The sequence below is a fragment of the Zootoca vivipara genome, chromosome 1 (genome assembly GCF_965207765.1).
Source record: "Zootoca vivipara chromosome 1, rZooViv2.hap1.1, whole genome shotgun sequence".
Classification (NCBI taxonomy): domain Eukaryota; kingdom Metazoa; phylum Chordata; class Lepidosauria; order Squamata; family Lacertidae; genus Zootoca; species Zootoca vivipara.
Window position 1 is genome coordinate 129,204,801 of NC_142582.1, and position 13,795 is coordinate 129,218,595.

The window sequence follows — 13,795 nt, forward strand, 5'->3', positions numbered from 1 at the left end:
TCGTGTGGCGCTGCCTCTGCTGCTAGCGCTGGCGGCAGTGGGGTGCCCGCAGGTGGCCTGGCCTCTGGTGTGGTACACGGCCTGGGAGGCTCCATTTTGGGTGCCACTCTGCCCATGCCTGGACACCGGAAATCGGGCAGAGCAGCACCGGAAGTTGCTTCTACGCATGTCATGCGTAGAAGCGACTTCCGGTGTTGCGCCGCTGCTGATCCCGCATTTTTCAGCGGGAGACTTGGCAGCTATGGAAACACTGATCTTATTCAGGTTCCCTAGCCCTGCATTTGAAAGCTTCCAGAGCACCTGGTCAGAGGAATGGAAGTACTTCCAGGACCAGAAACCACCTAGTTAATCTCCCACACCCTCTTCCTGCTTGGTTGTGTTCACATAACTGGCTGCAGCCAGACCATGTGACATAGCCCTCCTTTATCTGTGCCTTCCAAGTCGACGTTGCCCTCGGAGGCCCATTTCCACAAGTGACGCCTAAATCCATTTATTGTGGCGCCCTGCTTCACGTCTCTTAGAAAGCACTTTCCATTTGCCAAGTGCTTGACGAGCTTTATTGTTTGCCCTCACAACAACCCTGTGAGGTAGGTCACTAAAATCCCCGCCGCAAAGGTGGGGAAACGGGCAAAGGTGACATGTCTCGAGGCCCTGAGGCGGTTCCACGATGGTGATGGGTCTCGGAAACTAGCCCTTCCCTCCTTGTGCTAGTCCAATCCTTCCTCCGCTGCAGTACATATTGCATAATTCAAATGTAAAGTCTACTTGGGATATACATTTGCCATGAACTTCCTTTTTTTGTTTTGCCTTTCCAACCCCACATTAAAAAATATTCAGAGACATCCCATTCCAGACCAGGGGACAGTTCAGATATTAGTGGGCATTACTGATTTCCTAGATCAGGGTTTCTCAAACTTGGGAAACTCCAGCTGTTTTTGGACTACAACTCCAATCATCCAGTGGTTAGGGATGATGGGAGTTGTAGTCCAAAAACAGCTGGAGACCCAAGTTTGGGAAACCATAGGTGATCTGAGGTGCAGGAGAAACTGCCGCTCAATGGCAGAGCATCTTTGGCAGGTCAGTGTGGACAATACTAAGCCAATGATCTGATTCGGGATAAGGCAGCTTCCGTTCCAGTTTAAATCAGCCCTTCCTTCAGAACCTTGAGGACTAGACTCTCACTATTAATTTTAAAGGAAGTGCCGCAGCTCAGCAGTAGAGCTTCTGCTTTGTGTGCACGAAGTCCCAGCTAGGGCTAGGGAAACCCCAAAGAGCCTCTGCCAGTCAGTGTGGGCATTACAGAGCTGGATGGGTCATCCTGGTCATAAGGTAGCTTTCTAAGCCATTCCTCTGCCTGCCAGCCTGCTGATTCTGCTCTAACCACCTTCAGCTAAATGACTCCGGCTAACAGGTGATGGGAAAGACCTCTCTCCTTCTACCTGAGACACTGAAGAGCAGTTGCCAGTTGAGGAAGACAAGAGTTCCCCAACCTAGTGCCCTTTCTTCCAGCTGTGCTGACGGGAGTTGTAGTCCATCTGGAGGACAAAGAAGGAATAATTCTGCATGCTGCAAAACTAAGCATTTAGGAGCACTGAAAATGTAAGGTGCTTCAGCTCAAGAAAAACAACAGCACTGCGCGCTTGGGAATCCTGCTATGTGGAACGGAACGTCACGGAAAAGGCAACGCCAGTCTCTCCAACGGAAGGTATCCTTGGAGCCGTCCAAAATATTTACGTGCAAAGAAAATAGCAGATCTGGCTGAAAGGCAACACAAGGGAGATCGGCATTGATCGCTACAATGCATCTCTATTTATTCTTATTCTTCTATCATTATAATATTATTGTACAGTCATACCTTGGGTTACGGCCGCTTCAGGTTGCGCACGGCGGTGAACTCGGAAGTCCCGGAACTGGTTACTTCCAGGATTCGGCGCTCACGCATGTGCAGAAGTGCTAGATCGCACTTTGCGCATGCGCAGGAGCACCGGATTGCAACCTGCGCGTGCGCAGATGCGGCGCTGTGGGTTACGAACGTGCCTCCCACACGGATCACGTCCGCAACCCGAGTGTCCACTGTATACTCTTAGAAGGTTGCATAATCTCAGAAGGGGTGAGCGGCTGTGACTATCACGAAGGGAACCCTGCGCCTCTGAATTTGACACTACATGACTGCAGGTGACGGGTCGCAGAAGCAGAAGCCTTTGGCCAGCCGTTCCCAGGCCGACGGGCGGCAAGAAGGGATGGGGCATACCTGTAATGAGTTGGGCCGTCTTGCCAGAAGCATCCGCCGCAGGGGAAACGGTGTGTGTGTGTGTGTGTGTGTGTGTGTGTCCCATGACAGCATTGATCCCAGCACCGTCATCATCAGGATTGTGACCTCAGGGCCAAGCGAGAGACGTGGCGTTTGCCGTGCACTTTGACACCACGCTGCTGTCATGGTTAAAGGAAACTAAACACCTGGCAAGGGGAGCGCCTTGATGTACTGGGAGCATGGGGGGGCGCACAAAGGGACCCCAGCCCCCCAGGCGCTTGCTATTCACAACGGGAGGAAAACCCCAGCGCTATTTCTCTAGAAAAAGAGGCACTGGAACTCACCGCCAATGCCTCCCTTGTTCTCTTATAATGGCGATGGCGCCCACCTGAGAGGTGCCGGAACTGAGCTGGGGAAAAAAGCCTTGGAAAAATCCCACGTAGCAATGGGTTGTCTGTCTCTTAAAATAAGCAGCTCTGCAATGTAGGCTGGCATGCTTAGAAGGCGAAACCTTACGATACGTTGGAAGCACAATAAGTCCCTCCCGAAGGGCAGTAGGAGGCCGCCCGTTCAAACGGCGGAGGGGATGCTTGACCCTTCCCCTTCCTCCCGTTTGTCCACTCAAAACCGTCATCACACACACCCCACCTCTTTTTCCCTAGCCAAGGAAAAAGATGCAGGGGTCCTGTATCTTTTCCTCCACGGGTGAAAAAGCAGCTGGAGGGAGGGAAGGGGAAAAAACCAGCGGAAAGGAAATGGGTTAAGCAAGGCTACTCCCCCCGCCATTCTCTGCTCCCAGCTTGCCAGTTTTGGGGAAGGAGTGTAGCTCAGTGGCAGAGCAGGAAGTCCCAGGTTCAAGACCTGCTGCCAGCCAGTGGAGGCAATATTGATCAGTCCTTTGTTCAGATCCATGAGGACTAGAACCTTATCTTTATTTTCTAAGGGATCTGTGGCCAAGAATCTGCTTTGCCCGCAATAGATCCCAGGTTCAACACAGGTTCTGGGTTGGGGAAAACCACCCATTTGAAACCCTGGAGAGTCAGCTGTTTCCCTATCTCCTAACTGCAGCCTCTGAAACTGCTTTGCGCTTTACAAAAGTGGGGGGGGGGCTTCATTCGTCTCCCACATAAATGTCTAGTTTGGGCCTTCGGTGTATCTTAATCTACATATTACTGTTTTGTACTCTACCTGGCCAATGGGGGGAGGGGAATCTGCTTCGGGGCGGCACTTCATCAATTAAACAGAGCAGCTAATTTTGGAAACTGCGAACTCCAGCTCAGGTAACGCAACGTATTCAGAAGTCGCTCCCCAGCGAGAGAGGGAGACAGGAGTTATCTGGGCTGAAGCCTGCCCCCCCCCCCAGGGACTCGCACCAGAAGGACAGCGGCACGACTGCCAGCAGATGGAATAAAAACTAAACACCCAACAAATGTCATTGTCTTTTGGGTCCCACGCCTTTGCCCGCTGGGCATTCAGAACGGCGTGCCGTGCGTGGAAAATGAACGTGCGTGACCGTACAGAGATACATATATTTCAAAAATAATAATATTTGTGTCTTACACTGGGGCTGCAGCATGCTGTTATCGGTGTGTGTGTGTGTGTTTTCCTCTTCTAGGGGCAGGTTGTGTAAAAGCACCGCTGCCCCGTGAGCGAGAGGAAGGTGGCCGGCCTCCATGGTGGTGCAGCAGAAACGCTTGCCCACCTCCCTTGGCAACAAGAAAGAAGGGAAATAGAGGGGAGGGGAAAGGAAATAAAAGTCACGGAAGGGCAGGAAACGAGGCGCTGCAGCCTGGTTCAGAATTCGTCTTCAGAGCTGTCCGCTAGAAGCATCACTCGGTCTTGCATGCTGTTGAATTCTCTCTGCTGTGGTGGGAAGAGAGGGGGAGGGGAGAGATCAGTGACAAGGAATAATAATAATAACAACAACAACAACAATTTAATATTTATACCCCGCCCATCTGGCCGGGTCTCCCCAGCCACTCTGGGCGGCTTCCAACAGAAGAATAAAACACAATAATCTATTAAACATTAAAAGCCTCCCTGAACAGGGCTGCCTTCAGATGTCTTCTAAAAGTCTGGTAGTTGTTTTCCTTTTTGACATCTGTTGGGAGGGCGTTCCACAGGGCAGGCGCCACCACCGAGAAGGCCCTCTGCCTAGTTCCCTGCAACTTGGCTTCTCGCAATGAGGGAACCACCAGAAGGCCCTCGGTGCTGGACCTCAGTGTCCGGGCAGAATGATGGAGGTGGAGACCTTCTTTCATTTGCTTGTTCCACTCCCTTCCAAGCTCCCTGCCTGGTACGTTGGCACGTTTAAAAGGGGTGGGTGCGTGAGAAACTGGGCTGGGGATTGGTCAGGACTGCTGGAGTGCCAAAGAAGATGGCCTTTGGTCCGTCGGGGAGATCTCTGATGAAACCTGAAGCAGGAGTCTCAGCTTGGTCCCGTGACTTGGCTGCCATGCAGCGTGCATGGCCCTGGCAATGAAATTTGTGGGTTCCTGGTTCCTTCATGGGGAATTTTGCGGGTGCTCGGGCACCTAGGGCCCCAGGGAGTTGGCACCTATGGCACTTGAAGAAGCCGACCAAGGCTGTTTATCCCCTAGCTGTGGATTTCCACATCGTATCTGAGCTTTTGCACAGCCTAACAGCCACTTCTGGAAATACAGTGCAAGCTCGGCGCTCATTTCCGGACATGCTCATTCCGCGACACGGAAATGAGTGCTCAGCTTGCGCTGTCTCCCGCTGTGTTTCCGGAAGTGCCTTTTAAGTCATGACAGGCAGTTAGGAAGCGGGAGAAACTGCAGTGTGAATGCAGCCTAAGTGTCGCCTAACAATTCCATACATTTCCAGCTCGCTAGACCCAGTTGATTGAAGACTGCAATCCTAAAGCGCATGTGTTGAGGCAGGAGTCACCGACGCAGGGTCTGTGGGCGCCAGGTGATTGCCAGGATCTCCTATGAGGCCCCTGACAGCCTCAGTAAATTCTGCTCCTCAAAAAAAAAAATTCAATGCATTCCTATGGGATTCGCTAGACGGATTTTTCGTTATAAGAAAAGACCTGTGGAACAAATTAAATTCGTCTAGCGAGGCACCACAGTACTCTATTCCGAATTCTAAAATGGAAAGCGTAATGCTGGTGGTCAACAAAAAAGGTTTAAAGACTCTCTCAAGGCAAATCTTTAAAAATGTAGTATAAACACCGACAACTGGGAAACACTGGCTTGCGAGCGCTCCGGTTGGAGAACAGCCTTTACCAAAGGTGTCAGGGGCTTTGAAGACACTCGAACTCAGGACACAAGGGAGAAACGTGCTAAGAGGAAGGCACGCTTGGCAAATCCACACCGGGATCAACTCCCGCCCAGAAACCAATGTCCCCACTGTGGAAGGACGTGTGAATCCAGAATTGGCCTCCACACTCACTTACGGACCCATTGTTAAAACCGTGTTTATGGAAGACAATCTTACTCGGCTACGAGGGATCGCCAAAGAAGAAGAGGAAGTAGAAAATTCTATTAGTTTAAACAGCCACAGGTGGTTTGTCGGTGTTGCCCTTCAGAGTGGCACTTTCCACGAGCCAAAATTGTTTGGGGCCTCAGAGCATCACAAAGGCTGAGAAGCTCTGCGGGGGTTATCAGCCTACCTTTCGCTTATGCCTCTTGAAGCCGTTCCTTCGCCGGCGGTTCATGATTTTTATGCTGTAGAGCGCGCCCAAGATGAAAAGGGCCCCGGCAATGCCGACCCCGACTGGCACCAGCATGCCAGACATGTAACCAGCCTGCAGGAGAGGGTAGGGAAAAGAGGCCACTTATAGGAATTCTAAGGTCTTATATATAAAAAATAAATGTTCACAAGTGTACAAGGCAAACACATACATAAGTATATGTCTGAAATAATAATAATAATAATGTTAATAAATTTTTATTTATACCCCACCCTCCCCAGTGAGAGCCGGGCTCAGGGCAGCTGACATCAATAAAATTACAATAAAATGTAAAAGAAAGAAAAACAATTGATTAAAATGCAGATTAAAATACAATTTAGATTTGAAATTGTTTTAAAATGCAGCCTCGTTTTAAAATGGCCCAAATCAAAACCCAAAGGCCAGGCGGAACAGCTCCGTCTTGCAGGCCCTGCGGAAAGATGTCAAATCCTGCAGGGCCCTGGTCTCCTGTGAGAGAGCGTTCCACCAAGTTGGGGCCAATACTGAAAAGGCCCTGTCCCTAGTTGAGATTACTGTACATTTGTGTACAGAAGAACAAATGCTGAAATGGCAAAGCTAGCCGGAAAGCTCAGGAACCAAGAAGACAAGAACTTTTAAAAAGAACGAAAAAAATTATAAGTTATTTAAGAGACCACTGTAAGCAAATAGGAACATTGGCAGGATTTAAATCTCACTTGTAAGGTAACAAAGGCTATGGGTAAACTAGATGGACAAAAAATGTGGGTAACGGGGAGATTCAGAGAGATCTCTTTACATGGATTTGTAATTGGTTTTGTTGTAAATTTATATCTGTAAAATCAAATAAAAATTATTTTACCCCCCCCCAGACTGTGGTCTCCAGATGTTGATGGACTCCAAATCCCAGAATTCCCGGCTCCTGGCAGTGGCTGATGGGACTTGGGGCCTTAGCAGCATTAGAAGGACCACAAACGTTCTCCATTTTGGCTAGCGGTGATCAGCATGGATGTCTTTCGGATTACTCCGATCAGTTTTGATCAGCGTGGGGAGCAGCTGACTAGAGCACTGGCACGGTCAAAATTCTCTGGTTCTCAGAGAGGAGAAACAAATCCAAAGACTCTCAGCAAGCGGCTCCTATGGAAGCATGGTTGTGAGCTGTGTGTGTTGAGAACCAGGAAGGAGACTGAAAATGGCCCAATTCGGATGCAACAGGATGGAGGTCAACAGGGTTAGGAGATTCCATGACCAGCTGAGCGTTCAATGCTTTCAAATTTCTGCAAACAGCAGAAGGTCATCACCGCCACCCTTCAAACCTATGCCAGGATCCGCTCTCCAGCTGCCCATCCCGAAGGAGCCCCCTGAACCAGAAACCACAAATTTCGCCCTTTAATATTTTAGATTAGAAATTAAGAGGTAAATAAAACTGTGGAATAGTTGAAGAGGTTATTTAGAACAGGAAAATAAGAGATGTATTATAAAAGGTGATTATTTGAAGGTAGAATTTGCTACTTAGAAATGTGTATAAGAAACACAGGGATGGGACGGGAACCCGAGGAGGTCCCAATTTACACTGTGATGAAGATAAGATGTATATGTTTTTGGTTTTTGTTTCTTTTTTGTATTTTTCTATTTTCTGTTTTTGTATTTGTCTTTTTTCTTATTGTCTCAAAATCTTGTTAATCTTTTGTTGGAAAATTAATAAAATATTAATCAAAAAAAACAACAAACAAACACAAAGCGAGGCAAAGGAAGATCTCCCTACCTTATCTTTTAGCTTTTCCATCCAGCTTCTCACTAGAAAACCAATGACATAAATGTTAATGGCAGTCATATACCTTAGAACAGCACTGTAGCAGTAGCAGCACTAGCAGGAGGGCGTGAGATCGAAAAAACAGCTTTGTTAAAAGTTACTGCAGTTTGCATAGCGGGTTTCAGATCACATATATCTAGATTCAAGGAATGTAGGCTGTTAGGGAATTTTATGGGGGGGGCACCCAAACGAGGCTTCATTTGGGAATCAAGATTGGCACAAATGCCCTCAAGGGAACCCCGTCTGATCCTACAACACCACTCTAGTATCGCACCAACACGAACCCCTCAAGATCAAGCCCTGTGTAATAAAGGCTCCCTTTCCTACCCTTTCTCTGTTGCCTGAGACTCTATGTAACCATATTTCTTGATGAATGAATACCGTGTATCTGTATTTCTAAATGAAACCCCCGTTGCGACTCTGGCCAAGGGCTCTCGGGGATGCAGGGAACAGCCATAATCCTTTAAGCAAGAGGTCACGTAGCCAGGGTGGTGCTCCTCTGCATATCCATAATCCATTCAGGTACCATCTCCTGCCATTCCCGGCCCTCCGAAGCCAGAGGCAATACACACACCTGGACCCATTGTTTTTCCCCGCCAGGTACTCAAGGGTCCCCTCCCAGATACTTACTGGTACAGTACTTGCTTATCAATGTCCTGGGACATTGTGCATTGTTACCTTATGTTAATCCTGTTTACCTCCTGTTTACCTGTGTGCTAATGCCCCTTGCACCTTCCCCTTTTCTGACGTTTTACCCTGTCACAAGTGATGTATGTATGATGCTTTCGATGTGCATTATGGGATGGTGGTGGGAACTTTTAAAAGTTCTTGCAGCCCTGTTCATGGTGTTCAGTCTGGCATTGAACCTGCTGCGCAGTAATAAACCTTGCTGTTTGCTCCGGATCGTGGCTGGACTCCTTCCTTTTATACTCCGCAACAACCACAGGCCCTTGCCTGATGAGCTGGGTGGCTGAGCATTCTCGCACCCAGAATTTTGCCCTAACATAGGCAGAGGAGGTAAAGGGGTCCCCTGCCCTTACTGCCAAGCCCCCCTGCAGCCACACTCCCTGAACATTATAGGCATGCACACAGAGGGCCAGGGGGCAAGGCTAGACTGCGAAGACCCATGATACCTTCATATGTCCATTTTCTCTCCCAAGCAACAACAGATGTGGGGGGCTTTGAACCACAATGTGTCTCAGTCTCACCTGCCAGCTTAGCAACGCCTTTCCTGGTAGCACTTACAAACCATCTGTGCTACTTTCCGCGCAATCAAAGTGATGGAACGGAGGGAGTTCCTTTTGTTAAGCCTACAGAAGATAAAGCGAGGCTCCCCTTAGGAACACACGCTGTGATCGCATAAATGAAAGGCTGTCCCTTCCAGGGAAGATGAATCAATGGGCTTCTATCTGGCAGGAGGTTTTGATCAAGGGGCAGATGTTGATATCAGAGATGATTCACACAAACACACACACACTCACACACACACACACACACAGGAAGTACTATGAAGTTTATTTGCCTGATGTAGACATGAAAAGCATCTCAACTGAGGTCAGGTGACATTACAGGTAAAGGTAAAGGACCCCTGGACAGTTAGGTCCAGTCAAAAGCGGCCATAGGGTTGCCGCGCTCATCTCACTTTCAGGCCGAGGGAGCCGGCGTTTGTCCAAAGACAGCTTTCCGGGTCACGTGGCCAGCAGAATTAAACCACTTCTGGCGCAACGGAACACCATGACGGAAACCAGAGTGCACAGAAATGCCGTTTACCTTCCTGCCGCAGTGGTACCTATTTATCTACTTGCACTGGCATGCTTTCGAACTGCTAGGTTGGCAGGAGCTGGGGCAGAACAACGGGAGCTCAGTCCGTCACAGGGATTTGAACCGCCAACCTTCTGATCAGCAAGCCCAAGAGGCTCAGTGGGCCTTGGCATTATACTGTATATACCTTGGCTACTGAAACCTCACACACAAACCCCACTGCTGACACAGTGATGTTTGACTGTGTTTGACGTTTTGATTTCCTGGGAGCTGCCCAGAGTGGCTGGGGCAATCCAGTCAGATGGGCGGCATCAACTCGTGTAGTTGGAAGGAACCCTGAGGATCATCTTTAAAGCCCTAAACGGCCTCAGTCCAGTATACCTGAAGGAGCGTCTCCACCCCCATCGTTCAACCCGGACACTGAGGCCCAGGACCGAGGGCCTTCTGGCGGTTCCCTCACTGTGAGAAGCAAAGCTACAGTGACCCCATGGACCATAGCACGCCAGGCACTCCTGTCTTCAACTGCCTCCCGCAGTTTGGTCAAACTCATGTTCGTAGCTTCGAGAACACTGTCCAACCATCTCGTCCTCTGTCGTCCCCTTCTCCTAGTGCCCTCCATCTTTCCCAACATCAGGGTCTTTTCCAGGGAGTCTTCTCTTCTCATGAGGTGGCCAAAGTATTGGAGCCTCAGCTTCACGATCTGTCCTTCCAGGGAGCACTCAGGGCTGATTTCCTTAAGAATTGATAGGTTTGATCTTCTTACAGTCTATGGGACTCTCAAGAGTCTCCTCCAGCACCATAATTCAAAAGCATCAATTCTTCGGCGATCAGCCTTCTTTATGGTCCAGCTCTCACTTCCATACATCACTACTGGGAAAACCATAGCTTTAACTATACGGACCTTTGTAGGCAAGGTGATGTCTCTGCTTTTTAAGATGTTGTCTAGGTTTGTCATCACTTTTCTCCCAAGAATTCGTGACTGCTGTCACCATCTGCAGTGATCAAGGAGCCCAAGAAAGTAAAGTCTCTCACTGCCTCCATTTCTTCCCCTTCTATTTGCCAGGAGGTGATGGGACCAGTGGCCATGATCTTGGTTTTTTTGATGTTGAGCTTCAGACCATATTTTGCGCTCTCCTCTTTCACCCTCATTAAAACCTAATAATTTGTTGCAATAATGAATTGTGTACACAGAATATTAATAGGGGTTTCTTTTATGAAGATGAGTGCTTATAATTATATGTGCAGCTATAGGAACAAGTTTTGTCTTTTTCAACTGGAAGTCCTTCTTCGGCACATAATTTTTCTTGTGTAACTTAATTAATTGCCAATAATGTTTTCTTTCTTTGGAAGAAATATCAAATGAAAGAACAGAAGGCAGGCTACAAAATATTTGCAATTCCTATATACACCTATGATCTCTGGCAGCTTTCATTAGGTGTGACTCAGCTCTCCAACATCCATTTCCCAATAAAATCATTTTTAGCGTATTAGTCTCTGCCTTTCTCCAATTAATCAATTTAATTGAAATCAGTTTCCTTATTATTCAATACCCCAAGCAGGTGCCCTTTCTGAGAGAGGAATCGTGAAAAAACTTTAGATTTAATCAACAAAAGCCATCATTCCTTGTTAGACAGAAAGATCCCTTATTAATATTACTTTCTCTTCTCTCTGCTTTTTTATTCTTTCCCCTTGATCAGTTCCGTGCAGTCGTGTTACTGTTTGAGCCATTAGCCATAACAACATGCGGCACAGTGTGAAATCTTGGCTAGGCACCAGCCAGCCGCTGATTTAAAAAACACCTGAATGCTCAATTCCTAATTTACAACACGATCATGAACAAAACTGAATTTTGCTAGAGGCAGAACAAACCAAGCCACATGACAAGCTACCTCGATGTTTACTGTTAGCAGACTTTCCTAAATCTTTTTTTTTTAAAGATAGACCAGTATTCAGTTATTCAGCGCCCCACGCTTCCCCCACAAAAACCAGCTCTTTAGTGTTCATTCATTTAGCGCCTAGCTTTTCTGCGGATTGCTGTTTGCTCCAATTGAGCTTTAAAGAGCAGGCTTTTGCAGGGAAATCTCTGGAGGAAAAAAGGAAGCAGTGGGGGTCAATTTCTTACAAATGCAGAACTGGTATTATGTGGTACCTGGAATGGGGATAAGGCTGTAGGGAGACAGTTCATTCTCTCAGATAAAACGCCAGGCCGTAAGAGTGCCCAAACTTGTTTCAAAGAGGGCCAGATTTGATGAAGTGAACATCCGTGAGGGCCAACCAGAGTTGCTGAGCTTTCTTTAGGATTGAAGTTGTTGAGCTTCTTTTACAATTTTTCCCCAAAGCTGTTGAACTTTTTTTTAGGATTGAAGTTGCTGAGCTTTTGGGGGGGGATTTTACCCCAGGACATATACTGCCATGGGGGGCCAAATTTAATCAACTGGAGGGCCAGATTAGGTCCCCAAAATGGACTTTGGACATGCCTGCGGCATAAGCCCATGACTTATGGAATCAACCATGGCAAGTTGCATTGACAACTTTTAAAAAGATTAACAGGGTTCAGGGTAAATATTAACCTCCCCGCTTTGGATTAATAGCAAAACATCTAGGTTTGCAATGTCCATCTGATGAGAGAGAGAGAGAGAGAGAGAGGGGGGGGGGACACCACACATTTTAAATAGCAAAGACAACCAAGTAAAACTGTGGTAGAAAACCTTCCCACATTTTACATGAAGCCTAGATAGCTCACTGGGTTAGAGTGTAGTCCTGATAACACCAAGGTTGCAGGTTCGATCCCTGTATGAGACAGTTCCACATTCCTGCATTCTACAATTCTATGATTTTTTTAAATTTATATGTTACATTAACATCCCACCCTCACGGTAGCTCAAGGTGGTGTACCCAGTTCCCTCCCTCCGAGAGATGGTGACTAGGTCAAGGTCATCGTATGAATTTCCCGGGTGAGTGCGGCAGCTGAACCATTGTCTCCCAGGTCCTAATCGGATTCTGGCCGCACATCATGCCAAACAATTTATCTGTGCCAGACTTTTGACAGACACTTTCTGGTTCCCGTAATCACAGGGAAGCTCCTCTCTCACGAGCGCCGGCTTTTAACATATCCATCACGGGGCCGAGTGAAAGCAATCATTATTCCACCTTTCCCCATTTAGAGAAACGCCGGGGCTTTGTAAACACAGAGTGGTGTTAAAGTGACATTTCCCACCAAGGCTGCAATTACAACCGCAGCTATTCATTAACATTCAAAGGGATAATGGGGGATAATGAACCAGAGCAGAGTTTGTGCAACTGAGCGGAGGAAAATGAAAATTTGGTTTTCAAAGAAGGTGAAAGTGCCGCTAAGATCTCATGAGTCATTCAGACGCTCAGAAGCTCGTGTGGGAAATTGTAGTCAAATACAACCAGAGGGCACGGAGCTAGTTAATGCATGAAAGGGTTAAGGCCACAGAGGTGTATTCCTAGACTCAATTAGGCCACACCCCTCTCCTGGAAAGGAAGGAAGTTACGTTTCCTCCTTTTCCCGTTCTCTTTCGCCATGTGAACTCACCTAGATAGGACATGCCTGAGCCCCCTTGCTACAAGCTCAGATCTGGGTGCTTAGAGCTATTTCACTACATTTTATACCTTAAAGGTAAAGGGGCCCCTGACCATCAGGTCCAGTCGTGTCCAACTCTGGGGTTGCGGTGCTCATCTCGCTCTATAAGCCGAGGGAGCCAGCATTTGTCCGCAGACAGCTTCCGGGTCATGTGGCCAGCATGACAAAGCTGCTTCTGGCGAACCAAAGCACATAGCTGCCAAGTACCCCATTTTCCCCGGGAAACCGCTGATTTTACTTACCTTTTCCCGGTGGCCCCCCGTATCACTTCATCTCCCGTTTTTCTCCATTATTTTCTCCTGCCGGCGGCCATTTTTTTCTTTCTGATTTGCCCTTCTATTGGCACCAAAAATGGCCGCCGCCGGCTTCAAAAGTCGCATCTCCGCATGTCCGGAAGTGCATAGACGCGACTTCCGGTGTCGGCGGCGGCCATTTTTGGTGCCCATAGAAGGGCAAAACGACACCAGAAGTTACATTGACGCAACTTCCGGTGTCACACGGCTGCCAGTCCCGGATTCTGCAGTCCGGGACTTGGAAGGTAAGCCAGAGCAACGCACGGAAACGCCGTTTACCTTCCCGCCGGAGCGGTCCCTATTTATCTACTTGCACTTTGATGTGCTTTCGAACTGCTAGGTGGGCAGGAGCTGGGACCGAGCAACGGGAGCTCACCCCGTTGCAGGGATCCGAACC

At 48.2% G+C, this 13,795-nt stretch overlaps 1 protein-coding gene across 3 annotated transcripts in view; it reads right to left on the reverse strand.

The window, feature by feature from the left end:
• Positions 1-534: 534 nt before the first annotated feature.
• The window catches only part of ARMH4 (armadillo like helical domain containing 4), a 43,713-nt gene continuing 30,452 nt past the window's right edge, over positions 535-13,795 (reverse strand). For all 3 annotated transcript variants that reach the window (XM_035103176.3, XM_088674566.1, XM_088674571.1), the window contains exons 6-8: positions 7,690-7,721; positions 5,889-6,023; positions 535-4,114 (exon numbers count right to left, since the gene is read on the reverse strand). In XM_035103176.3, coding sequence (XP_034959067.2) covers positions 4,046-4,114; positions 5,889-6,023; positions 7,690-7,721 — 236 coding nt within the window. In that variant the 3' untranslated portion in view covers positions 535-4,045. The remainder of the gene's footprint in view (positions 4,115-5,888; positions 6,024-7,689; positions 7,722-13,795) is intronic.